This window comes from Ziziphus jujuba, chromosome 10 (assembly GCF_031755915.1).
Source record: "Ziziphus jujuba cultivar Dongzao chromosome 10, ASM3175591v1".
NCBI classification, from domain to species: Eukaryota; Viridiplantae; Streptophyta; class Magnoliopsida; order Rosales; family Rhamnaceae; genus Ziziphus; species Ziziphus jujuba.
Genome location: NC_083388.1, coordinates 24,491,245 through 24,514,803, shown reverse-complemented (window position 1 = coordinate 24,514,803; position 23,559 = coordinate 24,491,245). Strand labels below are relative to the sequence as shown.

General features: G+C 38.4%; 1 protein-coding gene and 1 pseudogene across 1 annotated transcript; both read left to right on the top strand.

Annotated features, from left to right (window-relative positions):
• Window positions 1-111: 111 nt before the first annotated feature.
• Window positions 112-7,308, top strand: LOC132799706 (pentatricopeptide repeat-containing protein At1g62720-like; annotated as a pseudogene).
• Window positions 7,308-10,560, top strand: LOC125421034 (pentatricopeptide repeat-containing protein At5g16640, mitochondrial). Its single transcript, XM_048468748.2, has 2 exons — window positions 7,308-7,536; window positions 10,310-10,560. The coding sequence occupies exons 1-2, from the start codon at window positions 7,308-7,310 to the stop codon at window positions 10,558-10,560; spliced, it is 480 nt and encodes a 159-aa protein (XP_048324705.2).
• The last annotated feature ends 12,999 nt before the right edge of the window (window positions 10,561-23,559 follow it).

Genomic DNA, 23,559 nt, shown 5'->3' with positions numbered 1-23,559 from the left:
CTTTGCGCAAGAGCTGAGAAACGGAATTCAGGGAAAAAAAAAAAAAAAAAAAAAAAGGCTGAGAAATGGAAATATTTTTTCTTGGGAAGAGAGAAATTTGCCATTTTCAATTCTGAGAGGAAGTCTGTTTTTTTGAAGCTGTTTCTCCTTGTTCGGCCTAAACGTGTTGAGGGAGATGATGCAGAGAAGTGCTCGTAGGAATGCTTGCAGTTGTATCAATAGAGGTACTTCTTCTTCTTCTTTGAAAACCCTGCTTTTTTCCTTTCATTCTCAAGCCCTCCTATCCTAATACCCATACAGCCTTCAAGAAGCTCCATGGCAATTGTAATGACTTAAACGATACTTTGAGTTTGTTCAATACCATGCTCCTAATGCATCCTCTGCCTTCTCTTGTGCTTTCCAACCAACTTTTAACCAAAATTGCCAGAATGAACCATTATTTGGCCGTGATTACTTCGTATAAGCAAATGGGTATGTTTGGAATCGTGCCTGATTTGTATACTCTAAATATTTTGATTAATTGCTTGGGTGATTTGAACCGTATGGATTGTAGTTTGTTTGTGTCTCTCAAGTTATTCAAACTTGGTTATGAATGGGAAGTTGTGACGCTGATCACTCTTATGAAATGATTTTGCCTGAATGGTAAATTTGTTGAGGCATTACGATGCTTTCACACCGTGAAGGAGGGAGACTGTGAGCCTAATGTTGTTACTTATAACACAATACTAAATGCATTATGCAAAATGGGGAAAACCAGTGCAGCCATTCAGTGGTTTAGGAAGATGGAGGAAGAGATTTGCAAGCCTAACACAGTTACCTATCCCACAGTGATTGTTTGCCTTTGCAAGGATTGGCTGGTTTCAGAAGCCATGAACCTCTTTTTGGAAATGAATACCAGGGTTCTTCTTCCCGATGTTTTGTTACTTACACCTCGTTAATCCAGGGAGCCTGCGACTTGGGCCAGTAGAAAGAGGGTACAAAATTGTTGAATGACATGGTAAGCAGAAAAATTACTCCCAATATACTAACTTTCTCTGTCTGAGTTTATGCACCACGTATAGAGGACATGGTCGTAGAAGCCCAAGGCGTGGTTGAAATTATGAGTCAAAAAGGCATCAAACCTAGTGAGTTTACGTACAATTCACTCATCTACGGTTACTGTTTGCAGAAAGAAGTTGATGTGGCAAGAAAGGTTTTTGATATGATGCTTCCCAAGGGTTGTGAAACTCATGTTTATGCTTACAACATTTTGATGGGTATTATAACAAGAAAAAGACAGATGGAGCAATGAAACTCTTTGAAGAAATGCTTTCTAAAGGATTATTTCCAGATATTGTTAATGTTGTGGTTCTCTCACCACTTTAGAGAAGAAATATGAGAAGAAAAATAAAAATTAATTCTATTACTCACTTGAAATAGATTACAAAGATAAAAACTTTTCTCATGGAGGATTCTCATGTGAAACTTCTTTCTACACTGTTAAATTCTTTCTGGAATTGCTCACTCTTCTCTCAAGCTGTCTTTGGAACTTAAACACTACTCTCAACACTCCTCACTTGGGTGATATTGAGGTTGCACCACTTGGCTTGGCTTGCATGCAAAGGGATGGAGCCTATTTATAGGCTCACAAATTCGGTGCATGTCCTCCATTTTCAACCTCTTCTGACGTTCAGCACCGGCCTTCTGACATTGCCCACAATTGTTGAGCAAGTTGGAGTTCGGTGTTAAATGTAACAATGGCTATTGTAAAAAATGATGAACTGCTGGTTTCACACTGTTGGTGCAGTGTGGTGCGGCTGGATTTAACAATTCTCCCCCTCCAGCCGCATTTAAAAACTGATGGTCATCTGCCATCCATTCCGGCTATGTCTCTGCACAGCTTCAGCTTCTCTTGAGCAACAACTTTTGTTAGCATATCTGTTGGATTCTCCTTTGTATGGATCTTCATCAGTTTCAGCAACTGTTGTTCTATTGCCTCACGTATCCAATGATAACGGATGTCAATGTGCTTTGTACGGGAATGATACATTGAGTTCTTGCTCAAATATATGGCACTTTGGTTATCATAATGTATCTTGTAGTCTTCTTGCTTAATGCCTAGTTTTGTGAGAAAACGCTTTAACCATAACATTTCCTTATCCGCTTCCGCTGTGGCAATGTACTATGCTTCTGTAGTGGATAAAGCAACACACTTTTGCAATCTTAACTGCCATGACACAGTTCTCCCTGCAAAAGTGTAGAGATAACTTGATGTAGACTTTCTATTATCAGGGTCTTCGGCCATATTTGCATCTGTATAGCCTTCTAAGACTGGATCACCTCCCCCATAGCACAAACATAGCTTTGATGTACCTTTAAGATACCTAAGAATCCATTTGACTGCTTTCCAGTGTTTCTTTCCAGGATTTGAAAGAAATTTGCTCACAACACCTACTGCATGAGCAATGTCTGGTCTGGTAGACACCATTGCGTACATCAGACTTCCTATCGCTGAAGAATATGGTACTGAAGCTATCTTTTCTATCTCTTCTTTGGATGAGGGGCACAATCTCTTGCTCAACTTGAAATGATTTGCAAGTGGAATGCTGATCGGTTTGGCTTTATCCATGTTGAATCTCTTTATCACCCGTTCAACATACTTCTCTTGAGATAGCCATAACCTTCTATTCTTCCTGTCTTGGATTATTTGCATTCCCAAAATTTGTTGAGCTGGTCCTAAGTCTTCATATCAAAGGACTTAGACAATTCTTTCTTCAGCTGACTAATCTTCATTGCATCTTGTCCAACGATTAACATGTCATCCACATATAGCAAAAGTGCAATGAAGTTTCCACTTGAAAATTTTTGAATATAAACACACTGGTCTGCTGCAGTCCTTTTATAGACTTGACTCACCATAAACGAGTCAAACTTCTTGTACCATTGTCTTGGTGCTTGCTGGAAGCCATAAAGCTCTTCTTCAGCTTGCATACGAGGTTTTCTTTCCCTGAAACCTTAAATACTTCTGGCTGCTCCATGTAGATTTCCTCATGTAAATGACCGTGAAGAAATACTGTCTTGACATCCATCTATTCAAGCTCTAGGTTTAGATTTGCTACTAAACCAAAAATGACTTGAATTGAAGTCATTTTTACCACTGGTGAAAAAATCTCATCAAAGTCAATTCCTTTCTTCTGAAGAAATCCTTTGACCACCAATCGGGATTTGTGTTTCACCACCCTTCCGCTGCCATCTTTCTTGAGCTTGAACACCCATTTATTCTTTAGTGCCTTCTTTCCTGTTAGAAGCTCAACCAACTCATAAGTATGATTTTTTTGCAAGGATTCCATCTCATCTTGCATTGCTTATAGCCAATTTTCCTTGTCTTGATGAGAAACAGCTTCTTGGAAACTCTCTGGCTCCCCCTCTTCAGTAAGCAGAATATACTCAGATTTTGGAAATCTTTTTGATGGAATTCGGCCTCGCTCAGATCTCTGAACTTGTAAACCACTGGTTTCAGGAGGTGTACCATCATCTGACCGCTGTGATGGTCCTGCTGCTGTTTGAGAGGATTGAGTCTCCCCCTGCTCAATATCCCCTTCTTCTTCCTGGTCTGCTTCTGGCATATCTTCATGCACCTCATTATCCTCTGTGGCTATTTGTGCTGGTGCTGGATTAGGACCAAAATTCTCAGCACTAGAACTACAATTAGGAAACATTGTGGGCTTTTCAATGTCTTCCATTGTCTGGTTTTCATGGAATACTACATCCCTGCTACTAATAACCTTCTTTGTTTTCGGATCCCATAACCTGTATCCGAATTCTTCATCTCCATATCCTATAAAGATGCATGGAGTAGATCTTGCATCGAGCTTCTGCCTGAGCTCCTTGGATGCATGTACATAAGCTAAACAACTGAAAACTCTTAAATGAGAGTAGAAGGGAATCTTACCCGACCACACTTTCTTTGGAATTTCAAAATTCAACGGTACTAATGGTGATTTGTTGATTAAATAGCAGGTGACAAGAACAGCTTCTCCCCAGAATGGCTTTGGCATCTTAGCTATACTGATCATACTTCTGACCTTTTCCATAATGGTTCGGTTCATTCTTTCGGCTATTCCATTATGTTATAGGGTGCGAGGGACCATCTTCTCATGTCGAATGCCGTGTCTTCTGCAGTAGATATCGAACTCCTTGGAAGTATACTCTCCTCCATTATCTGAGCGAAGACATTTCAGCTTCTTTTCTGTTTCACGCTCTACCATGGTATGAAACAGTTTGAAGTAATCCAATACCTGGTCCTTTGTCTTTAAGAAATATACCCACACCTTCCGAGAAGCATCATCAATGAAGATTAGGAAATACTTGTTGCCATCTAATGATTCCACCTCCATGGGACCACAAACATCAGAGTGACCAGACTGAGCAACTTTGATATTCTCGATGCAGAGGAACTGAAAGAGACTCTATGTTGCTTACCAAAGAAGCAGTGACTACAAGGATCTAGTGTAGCATCCTTGCAAACAGTGATAGGCTTCTTTTTGGCCAAAGTAGACAATCCTTTTTCACTCATGTGACAAAGTCTCTGGTGCCACAGATTTTGAGACGCTTCTCCTTTTGCAATATTAAGGCTATCTGCACATATCTTCACATGAGTCTTGTATAGCGTTCCACAAATATGTCCTCGGGCGACAACTATGGCACCTTTCGTCATTTTCCATGTGCCTTTGCTGAAGTAGTTGTCATAGCCTTGCTTGTCTAAGGCTGCTCCCGAAAGTAGATTAAGCCAAAGATCTGGAACACGACGGATATCCTTCAAAGTGATTATACAACCAACATTTGTTTTTACCTGAATATCACCAGTTTCCACAATCTTTGCGAAACTGGAATTTCCATCTTTACCGTACCAAAGTCTCCTGTTTTATACGTTTTAAAGAAATCTCTGCGTGGAGTGACATGGTAAGATGCTGCAGTATCGACTACCCACTCAATGTCTTGGGTTGATATATGAAGGCATGTCTCTTCTTCAGTGGAGCAGAGCGCTACTTCTCCTGTAACAGTTACTAGTGTCTCTCCATCCTTCTTCGGCTGATTACTTTGGAGTCTCTGCTCTCTCAACAACTTCCTGCAGTTCTTCTTCATGTGACCCTCCAGGCCACAATGATAGCACTTATATGATGATTTTTTTGCCGTCTGTAGATTTGCCTCTGCTCTTGTTCCTGCCTCTCCCCCTATCTCGACCACCTCTTTGTTATCTTCCTCTCTTTGTGACGAGGGCATGTGACTGATCCATGCTAATGTCCTTTCTCCTGGCCTCTTCATTGAATAGGGCATCCTTAACCATAGACATAGTAAGTTTACCATTCGGGGCCGAATTGCTGAGAGAGACTACCAATGTCTTCCAACTGTCTAGAAAAGAGCTTAGAAGTAGGAGAGCCTGATCCTCATCCCCTAGTTGGTAATCCATAGCAGATAGTTGATTTACCAAGCTCTGGAACTCACTGGTATGCTTGGCTACAGAAGTTCCACTCTGTAATTTTAGATTTACCAATTGCTTAAGCAACAGGGCTTTGTTCCGAGTAGTCTTGGCCTGGTACATGTCATCCAATTTTGTCCAGAGGGCATATGCATCTGTTTCCTTTGCTACATAATGGAAGACACTGTGGTCGATCCATTGCCTGATCTGACCGATTGTTTTCTTATTTTCTTCCATTCTGCTTCTTTTTGGGATCGGAGTTTTCTCCTTTAGCTTCTATAGGATCAAACAGATCCTTACAATTGAGGAGATCTTCCATCCGAAGTCTCCAAAGTGTATAATTTGTGGCAATGAGCTTAACCATAGCTCCCGAAGATGATTCTTCCATTGACATTATTGCTTGACCAAAAATGGAGCTGAATTTGGCAAAACGGAGTTAACCGTTGCGTATGGAACGGCCGAAAATGGTGGACTTGACTCTTCCGGGGTCAAAATATAATTACCAGAATTTTTGGGGCAAAAATATAATTTTTCAAAAATTCTGGGTCAACCTGTAAATACAGAAACTATAGGGGTTAATCTGTAATTTCTAACAATTCAAGGGATGTTCTGTAATTTCATAAACTTCTGATGACGTGGCAACACGTGGTAGATGATGTGGTGATTGTGTGGCTGACAACGTGTCGGGTCGCGTGGCAGATGATGTGGCTGCATGCGATGACGTGTCTGTTGACGTGGTCGTCTTCAACCTATAGACGGCGCGTGCAGCGCGTGATCTGCTGCAGAAAATTTCAAGCGGCGCGTGAGGGCACGTTAGAATCGTCGTTTCTCTCCGACAAACTTGGTTGTTCTTGTCTCGTCGATTAATTTCACCTGGTATTGTCAAATTATTGATTTGAGCAACTTTTCGAAACACCAACTTGAAGAACAGAGGCTCTGTTTCTTCAAATTTTGAACCCAAGCTCTCAACCTGGAGCTCTGATTCCACTTGTTGTGGTTCTCTGACCACTTTAGAGAAGAATTGTGAGAAGAAAAATAAAAATTAATTCTATTACTCACTTGAAATAGATTACAAAAATTAAAACTTCTCTCGTGGAGGATTCTCACGTGGAACCTCTCTCTACACTGTCAAATTTTCTCTAGAATTGCTCACTCTTCTCTCAAGCTCTCTCTGGAACTTAAACACTACTCTCAACACTCCTCACTTGGGTGATATTGAGGTTGCACCCCTTGGCTTGGCTTGCATGCAACGGGATGGAGCCTATTTATAGGCTCACAAATTCGGTGCATGTCCTCCATTTTCAACCTCTTCTGACGTTCAGCACTGGCCTTCTGACATTGCCCACAATTGTTGAGCAAGTTGGAGTTCGGTGTTAAATGCAGCAATGGCCATTATCAAAAATGGTGAGTTGCTGGTTTCACACTGTCGGTACAGTGTGGTGCGCCTGGACTTCACAGTTAATAAGCACTCTAATGGGCGGCTTCTGTGCTGCTAGGAGAACACATGTTGCTTGGGAGCTATTTTATAAGATGCAAGGTGATGGTCAGCTTTCCAAATCTCCAAACTTATGCTGTTTTACTGGATGGCCTATACAAAAACCAACAACTTGATGAAGCAATGGAATTATTCAGTGAAATGGAAGAGAAAAAATTGGATCTTGATATGGTGATCTACAATATCCTAATCGGGGAGTTTGTGTAAGGCTGGAAAAGTTCATGCTGCAAAGGATCTCTTTTGTAGCTTATCATCAGAAGGATTACTACCGAATATGAGGACTTATACTATAATGATTGATGGACGTTTCAGTGGAGGAAGAATAAGTGGAGGAATATTAGGGCTTATACAATAATGATCGACGGATGTTTCAGTGGAGGAAGAATAAGTGGAGCTATTGATTGTTTAGAAATGGAAGAGAAAGGTTACATTCCAGATAGTTGCACCTACAATATAATGATTTGTGAGCTTATCACCAATAATCAAACTTCAAAGGCTGTGGAGCTTAATAAGGAGATGGTGGAGGGGTGTTTCTCTGCAGATTTATCAACTGCGGCCATGTTTGTTGATTTGATATCTAAAGGTGAATTAGATCCTTCTTTGGAGCCTTTGACATGATAGGTTTCTAGTGCTTTGGAAGGTGTGTTTCACAGTTTCATTGAATTCTATAATTGCTTTTCAAGTCACTGGATATCTGACCCAAGTAATTGCTATGAAAGAGTTTTAATTGCTATGAGCTATGCTTGCTCTTGAAGTGGTTAGGGATCTCTATGGTGAAAGTGAAAGTTTTCTATTATGTGAGGGATCTTTGGATCTTGGAGATTTAAAATCTGGTGTTTTGCTTCTGCAAAATCATTTCATGTACAATTACCCTGTCAACAATGGTGTTTCTGGGGGAATATTGTTGCTAAAGCTAATCAGATCTCATTGATTTTCCAAATCACAAATAAATTTCTTCGTTTAACTTGTATCTTTTCAGTCTTGCACTAAATGGCATTGGCCAGCCAATGCCTACAACTAAATCTTGACATGCTTGCTACACGAAATGCAACATTTTCAATTAATGTAGAGGTTGCGTAAATATTTTATGCATGCGTTAGCATTTAAAATCAGAGTACTGTGATTTATCTAACTTCTCTCTCTATTTTTTTTTTTTTTCCCATTTAGAACTTGAATCCTAAATATGATTCCTTGAGAGCAGAAACCTTTTTACCAGAGATTAGACGCCCCTGGTACATACCATATAAGAAAGCTATAACAAAAGGAAAGTCTAGAATGAACAGAAGGAGACAGAAGAAACTGCTATCAAACTTTAGAAACATTTTCACCAAACTGGCTACAAAGTTAATCACAGTAATAAATACTTGGCTTATTGCAGTCGCGAAAATTATAGGGGATAAATTTTCAATTCAGACTAAATCGACTCTGATTGACAAAATTTTACAAGTTTAATATCTTTAGCAATAGACGCTAAGCTGTATTTGCATGATACACTAGGAATAAAACAAAAACCGAGAAAAAGATACATAAAAAGGAAAGAAAAGAGGCTGGGTAACATGTTTGAGAACTGGTTGCTTCGAAACTAGAATGTTGTTGGTGTGGACAACCTCTGGAAAGAGTGATTATTGCTGTCAACTTTGAGTGCTCTTGAAGTGGTTCTGGTGCTCTATGGAGATTGGAGAGTTCAAGCTTTCTATTTTGCTGAGGTTTCTGGCTTTCAATCAAGAGTAGTGCTGCCCGACATGATTACAGAGAAATTAAGGCTGTTGTTATGTTTGGCATGGCACTAAATGGTGCATAAGAATGAGCTGTTTTTAGTTGCTGAGTTCAAAAGTGTTTGATGCACAGGGCAAGTGATTTGTGAATCCAAATGCAGGAGATAGACCTTTATGCCGTGTAATGATGTTTACTCTTCAAGCCTGGATTTCTTAAAGAACTTATTTGATTGCTTTATTACATTTTTTTTTTTCACCGGATGAATGTTAAATTAGGGTATGGGAATTATCTATTTGCAGGCATTATTAAACTCAAGACCTGAAGTTTAACACCAAAGATCATTGCCTTCTAGTTTGTCCAATGGGAAATATTGCTTTATGGCTTTGAAGGCCCTTTACAATGATGATTTGTGCCCATTATCATCTAATTTAAAATCCTTAAACCTAGTCATATAGTAATTTACTTGCATAATATAAAGGAAAAATTGTTTAATAGGCCAGATATGTATCCTAAACCCCTACCATCTAATTCCCTCAGGCAGAGAAAAGTTCTAATCTCTAAAACCACGAATCAAAACCAAAGCCAAATACTGGATTTTGCTTTTCAGTCTCATAAATACAAAATGCCTTTCATTAAAAAAAAATTATAAAAAATAAAAAAGCATGTATAATTGACTCCTTAACTTTTTTAAGCTAAGGTTAAAAAAAGAGAAAGAAAAAGTTGTTGAAGAGAGGGCTAAAAGTTGAAAAGGTTTCAAAGTAACATGATTTAGCAATAAGAAGAAAAAATATAACTGTGTTTCAGCTTACCATCTATAAAGATTATCATGGTTCTATGATTAAGAGCGTTAGTGTTATAGTTATGTACAAATTAGTTGCTAAATACTAAAAATGAGAACACTATGCATTACTTTACCTATCTTCCCTCACAAATATCTGGTCAACGACAGTAACGTCACTAAGTTATGACCAACAAAGTTGTCCACTTTAGCACATGTTTATGTTCTGTTCTGTATTTTTGGTTCTTGGCCTGGGTTTAAAATCTAGAATTCTGCTTCTTGATAAAATTTATAAATAAACTGACATAATTATATATATATATATATATATAAATCACAGTTTTTTTTTTTTAATAAATATTTTCTAATATAAAATAAAACCACATGGAAATATTGAACTTGGAATGTTGTTAAATATTCCAGTAGTAGATAACACATCCTTTGAGTAACACATAGAAAACAAAGACGCTTTCATTGCAAGTCCTCATCAATTTCTAAATCAAGCCAGAGCTCAAACTTTCCCCTTTTCCTTGCTCGGTCAAATTCATTCAATAAAAACCAATTACCTGCAATTTAATATATTATATTTTAACGAAGAAAAAAAAAAACGCTGGAGGAGATAGCGTGGTTGAGATAAAGTTAACAAGGTTTAGAAGCAAAAAGAATTTAATTTATAAGAAAATGCTATGGTTTTCCGAGGTCATCTGTGCGACATAAAATTCCAAAAATGGAGATAAATTTAGATCTAAAATCCTATAGATCCTCCTAAGATGTCATAAAGTAATTTCCAAACCTACTATAAAATCCATAAACAATCAAAGAAATTTCTAAGTTTATATACTAATACGTGGATTATGTGCAGTTGGGAGAACAGAAGTTGCTCGGGAGCTATTTTATAAGATGCAAGATGATGGTCAACTTCCAGATCTCCAAACTTATGGTGTTTTACTGGATGGTTTATGCAAAAGCAAACAACTTGATGAGGCAATGGAATTATTCAGTGAAATGGAAGAAAAAAATTGGATCTACAATATCCTAATTGGGGGTTTGTGTAAGACTGGAAAACTTGAAGCTGCAAAGGATATCTTCTATAGCTTATCATGCAAAGGATAACAACCTGACGTGTGGACTTATAATATAATTATCAATGGACTTTTTAGTGGAGGAAGAATAAGTGAAGCTATTGATTGTCGTTTAAAAATGGAAGAGCAAGGTTACATTCCAGATAGTTGCACCTACAATATAATGATTCGTGGGCTTATCACCAATAATCTATCAAGCATCAAGTGTAGTGGAGCTTAATAAGGAGATGGTCGAGAGGGGTTTCTCTGCCGATGCATCAACTGCAGCCTTGTTTGTTGATTTGATATCTAAAGGTGAATTAGATTCTTCTCTGGAGCCGTTGATATGATATATCTAGCTCAGTGAAAGACGGGTTTCCATAGTTTCATTAGATTCTATAATGGTTTTTCAAGTCCTTGATATATCTGACCCGAGAGAAGTTGTTAAATGGAGAAAAAAGAAGAAACAACCGCTGTCTTAATTTTGTTGTTCAAGCCAACCTTCGGAAAGAGTATTAATTGCTTTTAACTATGCATGCTTATGAAGTGCTTATGGATCTCCATGGTGAGAGTGGAAGTTTTCTATTCTATCAATGATCCTGGGGGCCTAAAATCTATTTTGCTTCAGCAAAATAATTTCATGACTATTAAGGTAAAACCTTGTCAACAAATGGTATTCTTGGAGGAATATTGATGCTAAAGTGACAAGCAGATCTCATTGATTGGCCAACTTTTTACAAATGATTTCCTTGTTTGGCTTGCATGGTTTCAACCTTACACTAAATGCCATTAGCCAGCCGACGTCCACAACTAACTAAAATTGGTAAATATTGGCATGCAATTTTTCTATACCTTTGCAACGTTTTCAATTGATGAATGGTTACATAATTATTTTATACATTGGTGCGTTTTTGTGTTAGCATTTATGTTCAGAGTGCTGTGATTGATTACTTCTCTATTCTTTCCTTTCATCGAAAAAAATGAACTCTAAACATGATTTTAGGTGACCAGAAAACCTGAAAGATAACATGTTCAGCAGAGATTACATGCCAATAATACATACCATATTATATAAGAAAGCTATAGCAAAAGAATAGTCTAGAACAAAATTTCAAAATTAAAAATTAAAAATTAAAAAACAAAAACTGATATCAAAATTTAAAGAACATTATCTAATTGCTTCATCAAATTTTTTTTTTTTTTCAGAAGAATGTTAAATTAGGATAGGGAGATTTTGTTGTGATCCTTTGATCACAAAAAACACACAAAACTAATACAGAAAAGTAAAGAGAGACAAAAACACGAAAATTGAGAAGAAAAAGATATATTATAACTATAAAATTTATACAAAAAAAAAAAAAAAACTTCTCTCAGGCTCTTTCAAAAAACTTGTATTATTTATACTGTGTGTTGTGTGTTACAAGATTGACAATAAACATCTATATATAATGCTCTCTCTAGGGTTTCTAGGATTGAAACCCTCATGGACTTGAGCTTTAGAAGATAAAAGGCTGGACCGCCACAATTCTCCCCCTCCAGCCGCATTTCAAAAACTTGATGGTCACCTACCATCTAAACCAACTATGTCTCTACACAGCTTTAACTTCTCTAGTGTGACAACCTTTGTAAACATATCTGCTGGATTCTCCTTTGTGTGAATCTTCACCAACCTGACCAATTGATGCTTAGTCACATCGTGTATCCAATGATAGCGGATATCAATATGCTTTGTTCGAGAATGATACATTGAGTTCTTGCTTAAATCTATAGCACTATGGTTGTCACAATGTATCTTGTAGTCGTTCTACTTTATGCCTAGTTTATGGAGCACACGCTTTAACCATATCATCTCCTTATCGGCTTCCGTTGCGGCAATGTACTCTGCTTCTTTCGTGGATAAAGCTACATACTTTTGCAATCTTGACTGCCATAACACAACTTCTCCAGCAAAAGTGTAAATATAACCTGAAGTAAATTTTCTATTATCAAGATCTTCGGCCATATCTGCATCTGTATAGCCATGTAGAACTGGAGCACTTTCCCCGTAACGTAAGTATACTTTGATGTACCCTTAAGATACCTGAGAATCCACTTGACTGTTTCCCAATGGTCCTTTCAAGGATTTGAAAGAAATCTGCTCACGGTACCAACTGTATGAGCAATGTCCGATCTAGTATACACCATTGCATTCATTAGACTTCCCACCGTTGAAGAATAAGGCTCTGAAGCCATCTTCTTTATCTCAACTTTGGATAAAGGGCACGATCTCTTACTTAACTTGAAATGGTTGGCCAATGGAATGCTGACTGGTTTGGCTTTCTCCATGCCAAATCTCTTTATCACTCTTTCGACATACTTCTCTTGAGATAGCCACAACTTGTGATTCTTCCTATCTCGAGCTATTTGCATTCCTAAAATCTGTTGAGCTGGTCCCAAGTCATTCATATCAAATGACTTGCAAAGTTACTTCTTTAGCTGACTAATTTTCTTTGCATCTTGCTCGACGATCAATATGTCGTCGACATACAGCAAAAGTGCAATGAAGTTTCCATATGAAAATCTCTGAATTTAAACACACTGGTCTACATCAGTCTTCTTGTATCCTTGACTCACCATAAAAGAGTCAAACTTCTTGTACCACTGCCTAGGTGCTTGCTTGAGGCCATACAAGTTCTTCGTTAGCTTGCAAATGAGGTTCTCTTTTCCTGAAACCTCAAAACCTTTAGCTGCTCGATATAAATCTCTTCATGTAGATCACCATGAAGGAATATTGTTTTCACATCCATCTGTTCAAGCTCTAGGTCTAAACAAGCTACTAAACTGAGAATAACTCGTATCGAAGTCATCTTCACCACTGGTAAAAAAACCTCATCAAAATCAATTCCTTTCTTCTAAAGAAAACCTTTGATGACCAAATGAGCTTTGTGCTTCACCACATGTCTGCTGCTATCTTTCTTGAGCTTGAACACCCATTTGTTTTTTAGTGCCTTCTTTCCCTTTGGAAGCTCAACCAACTCATAGGTATGATTTTTCTGCAAAGATTCCATCTCATCTTGCATTGCATGCAGCCATTTTTCTTTGTCTTGATGAGAATTAACTTCCTGAAAATTCTCTAGCTCCCCTTCTTTAGTAAGCAGAATATATTGAGATTCTGAATATCTCTTTGATGGAACACGGCCTCATTCAGATCTTCAGAGATGTGTACCATCATTTGTCTGTTGTGATGGTCCTGCAGCTTCTGGTGTTTGAGCATCTCCCGGCTTAATATCCTCTTCTCTCTCCTGTTCTGCTTCTGGTAATTCTCTATGCACCCTGTCGTCATCTGCATTGAGTTGTGCTGATGCTGGATCAGGACCAAAATCATGGGCACTGGTATTAGAAGACTTCATTGGCTTCTCCATGTCTTCTATAGTCTGGTTTTCATGGAATAGTACATCCCTACTTCTGACAACCTTCTTTGCTTTTGGATCCTATAATCTGTATCCGAATTCTTCATCTCCATATCCAATAAAGATGCATGGGGTAGTCCTTGCGTCAAGATTCTGTCTAAGCTCCTTGGATACATGTGCAAAGGCTAAACATCCAAATACTCTTAAATGAGAGTATAGGGGATTCTTACCAGACCATACTTTTTTCGAAATTTCAAAATTCAATGATACTGATGGCGATCTGTTAATCAAATAGCAGGTGGCACTAACAGCTTCTCCCCAGAATGACTTTGTCAGCTTAGCCATACTGATCATACTTTTAACCTTCTCCATAATCGTCTGATTCATTCTCTCGGCTACACCATTGTGTTATAGGGTGCGAATGACTATCCTCTCATGCCGAATGTCATGTCCTCTACAGTAGGCATCAAAATTTTGGGAGGTATACTCACCTCCATTGTCTGAGTAAAGAAACTTTAGCTTCTTTCCTATCTCACGCTTTACCATGGCATGGAACTCTTTGAAGTGATTTAAAACTTAATCCTTCGTCTTCAGGAAATAAACCCACACCTTTCGAGAAGCATCATTTATAAAGATTAGGAAATATTTATTGCCACCTAAAGATTCCTCTTCCAAAGGTCCACAAACATCATAATGCACCAAACTAAGCAATTTTGATCTTCTGGTTGAAGAGGTCTTAAATCAGACTCTATGTTGCTTACCATATAAACAATGATTACAAGGATCTAGCACGGCATCCTTGAAAATAGTGATAAGCTTTTTATTTGTTAAGGTAGACAATTATTTCTCACTTATGTGACTGAGTCTCTGATGTCATAGATTTTGAGATACCTCTCCTTCTGTAATATTAAGGCTATCTGCACAAATCTTCATATGAGTCTTATAAAGTATTCCACAAATATGTTCTCGAGAAACAACCATAGCATCTTTTGTCATTTTCCATGTGCTATTGTAAAAATGGTTACCAAAACCTTCCTTGTCAAATGCTATTCCTGAGAGTAGATTGAGCCGAAGGTCTACAACATGTCGGACATCCTTCAAAGTAATTATATGTCTAACGTTGGTCTTTATCTGAATATCACCAGTTCCAACGATCTTAGCGAAGCTGCTTTTTCCCATCTTCACTGTGCCAAAGTGTAACACCCCGTCCCTAAGTACATCGGAAATTTCTAAAATTTGACCAAGGTTGACTGGGTTTGATCGTCGTTGACCGAGAAGGGATCAAATGTTGATTTTTTGTTCCTGATGGAATTTCATTTTGACCGAGGTACCGTTAAAAAGTACACGTTAGTATGAGTTCATAGACTAGTAGCACGTTGAAAACGGAGCTACAGAGTGAAAGTTATGAGCAAAACAAGTTGAGGTCCAAATTGTCCAAGGGGTGCCGGAGTTGACTTTTTGTTCATGCAAAGTTGAGCATTGACTTATGCATGGTTGTGAAGTACTTGTCGATACGAGTATATAGACTAGCGGCACGTCCGATTTGGACATGTGGTTTGAAAGTTGCAGAACTGTGAAGTTTTTCTAAGACAGCATTTACTATTAATGGATCCGTATGTATGTGAACAGTGGTGCCATGTGTCAAAAAAATGGACCCACGCGTGAGTGCACAGTGGCACCCACGGGCGTTTTGATTGGCTGAGAAGGGGAGGGAGGAGAGAGAAGGAGAAGGAGGAGAGAGAGAGAGAGAGAGAGAGAGAGAGAAACCCAACCGGCCAATTGCCGTTCACCCATTTTCGGCCACCAGAACAGTACACGCACCACCCTGGCTTGAAGTCCACCTAAAAACCGGCCGGCCAGCCAAAAATCACGGCCAACCGACCTCCGACGCGCCCGGATCGAGACTTTTTGCTACTGCGGTGCCGATTGCTTCAAACCCAGATTTCTCTCCATTCCGACCTTCGTTTGCCTCACCACCAGTCCCGTTGAGTTACCCATTCCCCGATCTACCTTCCCACCAAAAATCACAATCAGTGGCCACCGGACGCGCCACCGGCGGTGGCGGATTCCGGTGACCATGGTGGCTCACCGGAAAACCCAATTCCGGTGAGTTTCCGATCACCCCACCTATCCTTCCCCACTAATTCGATCTCCCTAAACCCAAATCCGAGGTCATTTTCCTCCAATTCGCGACGGATTGAGAGAATCGAGGACTTGAGTTCCGTGAGGTTCCCGGCGAGATTTCGGCCACCACGGGTCCGATCTCCAGGAGGTAAGCCTCAATCTGCGATCCTCGTTCCATAACCTTCGTTTCGGTATATTACTCACAAATTTTGGTTAACGTTTGTGTTAAACTCCCCTGGGTACCAGATATTATTTACCTGAATAAAATATTAATTTATTTGACATTGTGTAATATTGTTGTTTTAGGAGCACATGTGCATTGTGGAATTGATCCCATGGAGGATCTTGGGTTAATTGCGTGCTCGAGGTGAGTGACCCACCTTCAAAATTATTTTGGGATGTTAAAATATATATAATTTGTGTTAATTGGTTATTTGAAAAATATGTTTGATGTGTTGAATATTTAGTAAATTTATATTTGGAATTTTGATGCCAAAATTGAATGGAATTAAATATTTGTACATTATAAAATATTTTGGTTTTATGGAATTTGAGATTTTGGTAATTATTATCAAATTTCATTGTTGGAATATTTCATAATGGAATATTTCAAAAATATGTTTATGTGTTCAATATTATGAGAATTTCTATCTAGAATTGTATTGCCAATTTATAATGTCTTTAATATATGTTTTGGTGCCAAAAGAATATATTTGGGAATTTAAAAAAATTGTGGTTTTGATTTATTTTAATTATTGCTATGATTATTATTCAATTATTGTGCACAATTATATGAATTAATTATATATGGAATTTATATGGTTTTCATATTACTGATTTAAATTGATTTTTGAGAAATTGAGAAAAATATGGATTTAAATTATTATGTTTTCAAAATATTTATGCATTGAAATATTAATGGCTTGATCTTATGCTAATGAAAAATTTGTATATTCAAATTGATGGATTTGAACTTGATGGATTTTAAAGTGATAGATTTATGATGAGGATTAAAGAAAAATGTAGGAATGTGAGTTTGAAAAATGGTATAATTCCCACGGTGAATTTTGGAAAAAATTGCGTATTTTAATAATAAAACTGGTTATTTGTTTTAAACGCACTCATACAGTATTGGTGTTCTGTACTGTACATGTGGATGAGTGCGCAAGTTATAATGTCTCCCGTGAGTTGCTATCAGACCGAGGGTTGTAACACCCCGTCCCGAAGCATGTCGGAATTTTTGCACGTTGACCGAGGTTGACCGTTGACCGAAGGGGTCAAAAGTTGACTTTTTGACCCGTTTGGAAATCTAGGTTGACTGAGGTACCGCTACGAAGTACACGTTGGCACGAGTGCGTAGACTGGTAGCACGTTGAAAACGGAGCTACGGTTTGAAAGTTATGAGCAAAACAAGTTGAGGTCCAATCTGTCCAAGGGGTGCCGGAGTTGACTTTTTATTCATGCAAGGTTGAGCGTTGACTCATGCATGGTTGTGAAGTTCTCGTCGATACGAGTCTGTAGACTAGCGGCACGTCCGATTTGGACATGTGGTTTGAAAGTTATGGACCTGTAGAGTTTTTCAAATACTGTATTATTTTAATATTATTTTGAAACGCTTATCGATGTGCCACGTGTGACTTAATGAAGGTGACCATGTGTCACCATGTTGAGAAGCCACATGTCAACCATGTGTAATATCAAATTATTTTTATTATTATTTTAAATAATAATATTTTTATTTTTTATTTAATTATTTTTATTTTTCCTTTTTCCTTTTTCTTTTTCTTTTCCTTTTTCTTTTCTTTTTCTTTTTCTTTTCTTTTCCCCACGTGGGAAAACACCTTTTCTTTTTCTTTTTTCCTTTTTTTCCTTCTTCTTCCCCGAGCCATCAAAACACACACGCAGAAATTTTTATCTCTCTCTCTCTCCTTTGACTCTCTCCCTCTCTCTGTTTGACCGGCGTTTGGCCGGATTTCAGTCGTTGGAATGCCACACGCACTGGACACCGGGGAATCCCACCTCGCCGCGATCTCAACCCCCAAATTTCCCAGCCTGTCGCCACCGGATGCGCCCAGATCGGGCCGGTGAAGCCGGCAGCGGCCGGTTATGTTTTTCCGGCGATTCTCGCCGATTCCGACCAACCCAGTCCGACCCATACCTCTACTCCACCATTTTCAACCCCTCTGAGTCCAAATATGGCCTCCAATCTCAAAAATGCGAAGCGGTTTGCGAGATACGAGGAATTGAAAACCGGCCGAAGCTTTCCGGCCACCTCCAGCGGAATTGGGGTCGATGGAGACCGGATTTGTAATCCTCGTCGCTCAAGCTTCGATTCGGTATATTATTCGCCTATTTTGGTTAACGTTTGTGTTTGACCCCCCGGGTACCGGGTATTATTTACCCGATTAAATTATTAATTTATTTGACTGTGTGTGAATTTTGTTCTAGGAGCACCGATGAGTCGTGGAATTGATCCCATGGTGGATCTTAGGTTAATTGCGTGCTCCTCGTACTTCGAGAAAATTGTGGTTTATGTGTTATCGATGTTTCGTACCGGTTTGATTAAATAAAAATATGTGGGATGGTAAGTGTGAGAATTTAATGTACTTCCTACGGTAATTTTGAAAAACGGTACGGTTGGTTAATAATGCTTATTTTTAGACGCACTCATACAGTATTGGTGTTCTGGTGTATGGACACGTGGTAGCGCGCAGGTATTATGTGGTTTAGCGCGCGGTTATTACTTCACCCGTGAGTTGCCATTGGACCGTGAGCAGGCAAGTTTGTTATTGTGCACAGCCGCCCCCCTCCTTGGCCGGGAGATGGTTTCAGCAGCGATACTGTCGGGACGCCGAAGTGCTGTTTACAGGTTTCTCTCTTTAACCCCCCCCCCCCCCCCGCCAGTCGGTGCTCGGGACGCTGGGTATCGGAGGGCATCACCGGTATATGGTGTGGTGCGTCAGGTGTAATTTGCAAATAATGTTTTAAACCCCAAAGGTGTTCAAAAATTGTTTACTATAATTTATTACATTTTAATTATATATTGGGGTATGTATTTATTTATTTATTGTTTATCAAATGGTTTAATCTCTTGGTTTTCGGGGAATACGTACATCGGGTTTTGTGAAAATGTTTTAAAAGGGGAACATTTCCAACGGAGTGAATAGTGAGGGTTTTGAGAGAAAGTATTACTTCAATTGTTTATTTATTTATTTAATTAATTGTTCGGTATTGATTTATTAAATCCTTTTATTTGGTATATCATTATATTAAAGGTGTTTAGTAGATAGGGTCACTCACTGAGATGATTAGCATCTCACACTCTTAAATTCCGTTCCCCTAGGTCCAGGTTGGAGACGTTGATTGTTCGGGGCGAGCCCAACGTCTCAGTTCGTTGCTGAAGGTTCAAGAAGTATTTCTTCCCTTTTTCCTCTCTATCCTGTATTACTTCTTATCTGTCATTTTATAAATTTCACATTTATCTGTATAATGCTCTGTATACTGTAATGGACGTGTAGTTGTTCTTTATGCATTGGGTTGCTGCTGTTTTTGTTGAGAAGTGCTGAAATTTGTGGAACAATTTGTAGTTCTATGGGAGGAATAAGGGGATGTTTATAGAAGTGTGTTTTCAGTGCAGGTAATTTGTGGTAAGTCCATCCCTTAGGAGAGGCTCTGCTGGATTTTCCATTGGAGGGTCCGGTAGGGTTTTCCTGGGATCAGGGCTTGTCTAGGGTTCCGGGGAGGAATTCTGGACGGGTCCTGACAGAGGGCAGGAAGTTTTATATAGTGCACATAAGCCGCCCCCCTCCATGGTCGGGTTGACGGTTTAAGCAGCGGCGCTGTCGGGACGCCGAAGCGACCGTATACAAGTTTTTCTCTTTAACCTCCCGCCAGATGGTGCTCGGGACGCTGGGTATCATAGGGCATCACTGGTATATAGTGTGGTGCGTCAAGTATTATTTCACTGGTAAATTTCTAAAATATAATTATTCATATTTTATGTCACTTATTTTAAATCAATGTTTTTAAAATGTATCTTGCCGTATTTTTATTATATAGATTGGTTGAATACTTTAAAATGAATTTTTATAATATTTTTACCACTTATTTTTCAGGACCGTTTGTAATTATTTAAATTATATTTTTGATACTGTTTATTTTAGTTTATTAAATCAAATTTTATGAATTATATATTGAGTTTCACTTTTATGTTATATTTCTTTAATGCAAGTATCCTGAATTTATTTTATTATATTTTATTCGTATTTGGATTATTTAAATTTTATTAAATTAATTATTACTTTATTTTTGGGGCATAAAAGATTGGGTTTTGCGAAAATGTTTTAAAAGGGGAACCTTTCCAAAGGAGTGAATGGTGAGGGTTTTGAGAGAAAATATTATTTTTAATTAATTATTATTTATTTACTTATTTATTCTTAATTAATCAAATGTGCTATAATTATCGTTACTATTATAATTGTACAGTAGATATGGTCACTCACTGAGATGATTAGCATCTTATATTTTTAAATTCCGTTCCCCTAGGTACAAAGATTGGTAGACGTTCGTCCGGAGTGAGCTTAATCTTCGTTGCTGTCGTATTTCGAGGAGTTTTCTTTATTTTCATTTATTTCTATTGTAATATTTCTTTCATCCTTATTGTATAACTTCCATACTTAATTGTACTCTATGAGGCTCTGTATACTGTCTTGGACATTTATTTATTGATTATGCACTGATTTCCTATTGTTCATTTGAAGTGCTGCAAATTTGTGGAATTAAATTGTAGTAATGTGGGAAGAATAAGGTGGTGTTTATAGAAGTGTATTTTCAGTGTAGGAAAATTATGGTAAGTCCAACCCTTAGGGGAGGTTCTGCCGGATTATCCATTGGAAGGTCCGATAGGGTTTCCCTGGGATCAGGGCTTATCTAGGGTTCCGGTGAGGAATTTCAGACGGGTTCTGACACAAAGTCTCCAGCTTTATATGTTTTGAAAAACTCTACGTGCGGAGTAACGTGGTAGGATACTGCAGTATCAACTATCCACTCGACTTCTTGGCTTGAAGTGCGAAGGCATGATTTTTCATGTGTGGAACAATATGCCACTTCTCCTCTGACAGTGACTAAAGTTTCACCATCCTTTTTCGGTTGATTGCTTTTTTGCCCTTGCTCTCGCAACATCTTCCTGCAGTACTTTTTCAAGTGTCCTTCTCGACCACAATAATGACACTTGTATGTTGGCCTCCTTCCATCTGTGGATCTGCCTCTACTTTGACTCCTGCCTTTCCCCCTGTCATGAGTACCTTTTTGCTGTCTCCCACATTTCTCTGTGACAAGGGCATGTGTTTAATCATTGCCAATGTCTTTTCTCTTGGCCTCCTCATTAAATAAGGCATCCGTTACCATAGCTATGGTAAGTTTGTCATTCGGGGCCGAATTGCTAAGAGAGACGAATAGTGTCTCCCAGCTGTCTGGAAGAGAGCTAAGAAGTAAAAGTGCCTGTTCTTTATCCCCTAGTTGTAACTTGACTACAGACAATTAGTTTACCAAGTTCTGAAACATACTGGTGTGCTAGGCTACAGAAGTTTCATTCTTCAACTTCAAATTCACCAAACGTCTCATCAATAAGGCTTTATTCCGAGTAATCTTAGCTTGGTACATGTCCTCCAATTTCTTCTAGAGGGTGTATGCATTCGTCTCCTATGCAACATGATGAAAGACACTATGGTCAATCCATTGTCGGATTTGATCGATCGTTTTCCTGTTCATCTTCTTCCATTCCACTTCTTTGGTGGGATCAGGGTTCTTTCCTTTGGCATCTAAGAACCAAACAAATCCTTGTAATTTAGAAGATCTTCTATCCGAGATCTCCAAACTGCATAGTTAGTTGCAGTAAGCTTGATCATAGCTCCCGAATGTGACTCGTCCATTGACATCTTGTTCTGCGAAAAATTAGAGCTGAATTTGGAAAAATGGAGTCCACCAATGCGTCCGGAACGGTAAAAAACATTAGGTTTGACTCTTCTCAGGCCAAAATCTGAATCTTTAAAATTTTAGGGTCAAAGTGCAATTTCAAAAAATTCTAGGCCAATCTGCAAATATCAAAACTTCTAGGAAAACCTGCAAATATAAAAAATATAAGGGTATTTATGTAATTTTAGAAAAGTCTTGGATATGTACTGATGTGGCTGATGATGTGGTAGACTGGCTGATGACGTGGCAGGGTGATGTGGCACGGCTTGGCTCCGAACTTGGCTTGATGGCTCGTCTCTCGGCTCGGCTTGGTTCGCTTCTCGTAGCTCGGCTCGGCCAGGGCGCGTGGATGGCGCATGTTGGTTGACTGGCGCGTATAAACCTGCACAGAAACTTTAACTGGAGCGTGGAAGTGTGTGCAGCAGTGGATGGAGGTCTAGCTGGGTTCGTTCTCTTCGTCTCAACGAGATCTACCTCCTAGTATGGTCCAATATTTTGTTTGAGTGCTTTGACGGCGAACTCTATATCTGAATCTTGAATCTGATACCATTTGTTGTGATCCTTTTATCACAAAAAATATACAAAACTAATACAGAAAAGTAAAGAGAGACAAAAGCACGAAAATTGAGGAAAAAAAGATGTATTATAACTATAAAATTTATGCACAAAAAAACTTCTCTCAGTCTCTCTCAAAAAATCTGTATTATTTATACTGTGTGTTGTGTGTTATAAGACTGACAATGAGCATCTATTTATAATGCTCTCTCTAGGGTTTCTAGGGTTGAAACCCTAATGGGCTTGGACTTTAGAAGATAAAAGGTTGGACCCCACAGATTTATCTATTTACAAACATGATTAGATTCATGATTTGAAATTAACATAAAAGGTCATTATCTTTTGGATTTTCCAATGAAACTTAATTATGTTTTTGAAGACCCTTTGATTTGTGTACTTAAGTGAACTGCTCATCATGTACTTCCATTTTGCTGTTATCAAAAATTGTTAAATGCCAAGAGAAAATTGTGTGTTTTGTTGCCTTTTTTCTTTCATGGCCTGAGTACTTCCTTTGTGAGGTTTGTGTGAACACTGTGAAGCGACCAGTAGTTCCATTACTGATTCCATTATCTCCATTTTCTCCATAAGCCAGTTAGTTTTGGGATTTCAAAAGTTAAAATACTCTTTTTAAGTTCCTCAGCAAATGTTCTTAATCTCTTAAACAACAAGTCAAAACCTAAATCAAACTCATAATTAGATAGGAATAAATAAATAAATAAATAAAACTAACCATATATGTTACCGTTCCTGGCCCACATACATTTAAAAGTTATAAAACTTCTAGCATGCTCATAAAAATTGAGTGAACACCTCCTCTTACCAACACCAACTGGACTAATCCCTGTAAGACCATAAGATCAATGTAAACAAAGCTGTCCAATAAAGCACATGTCCAACCAAATGATGAAATGAAGTCATAAATCTTCTTCAAATGTAACCCCAAAAAAAAAAAAAAAGAGAGAGAGAAAACAACAATTGTCTAATTTTGTTAGTCTAGTCAACCTATAAAA

What these genes read in the sequence shown, in the direction of transcription:
- LOC125421034 (XM_048468748.2), top strand. Translation starts at nt 7,308, where the DNA reads ATGATCGACGGATGTTTCAGTGGAGGAAGAATAAGTGGAGCTATTGAT. An exon ending in TGTTGATTTGATATCTAAAG is followed by an intron (nt 7,537 to 10,309) that starts GTGAATTAGATC and finishes GATTATGTGCAG; the next exon opens with TTGGGAGAACAGAAGTTGCT.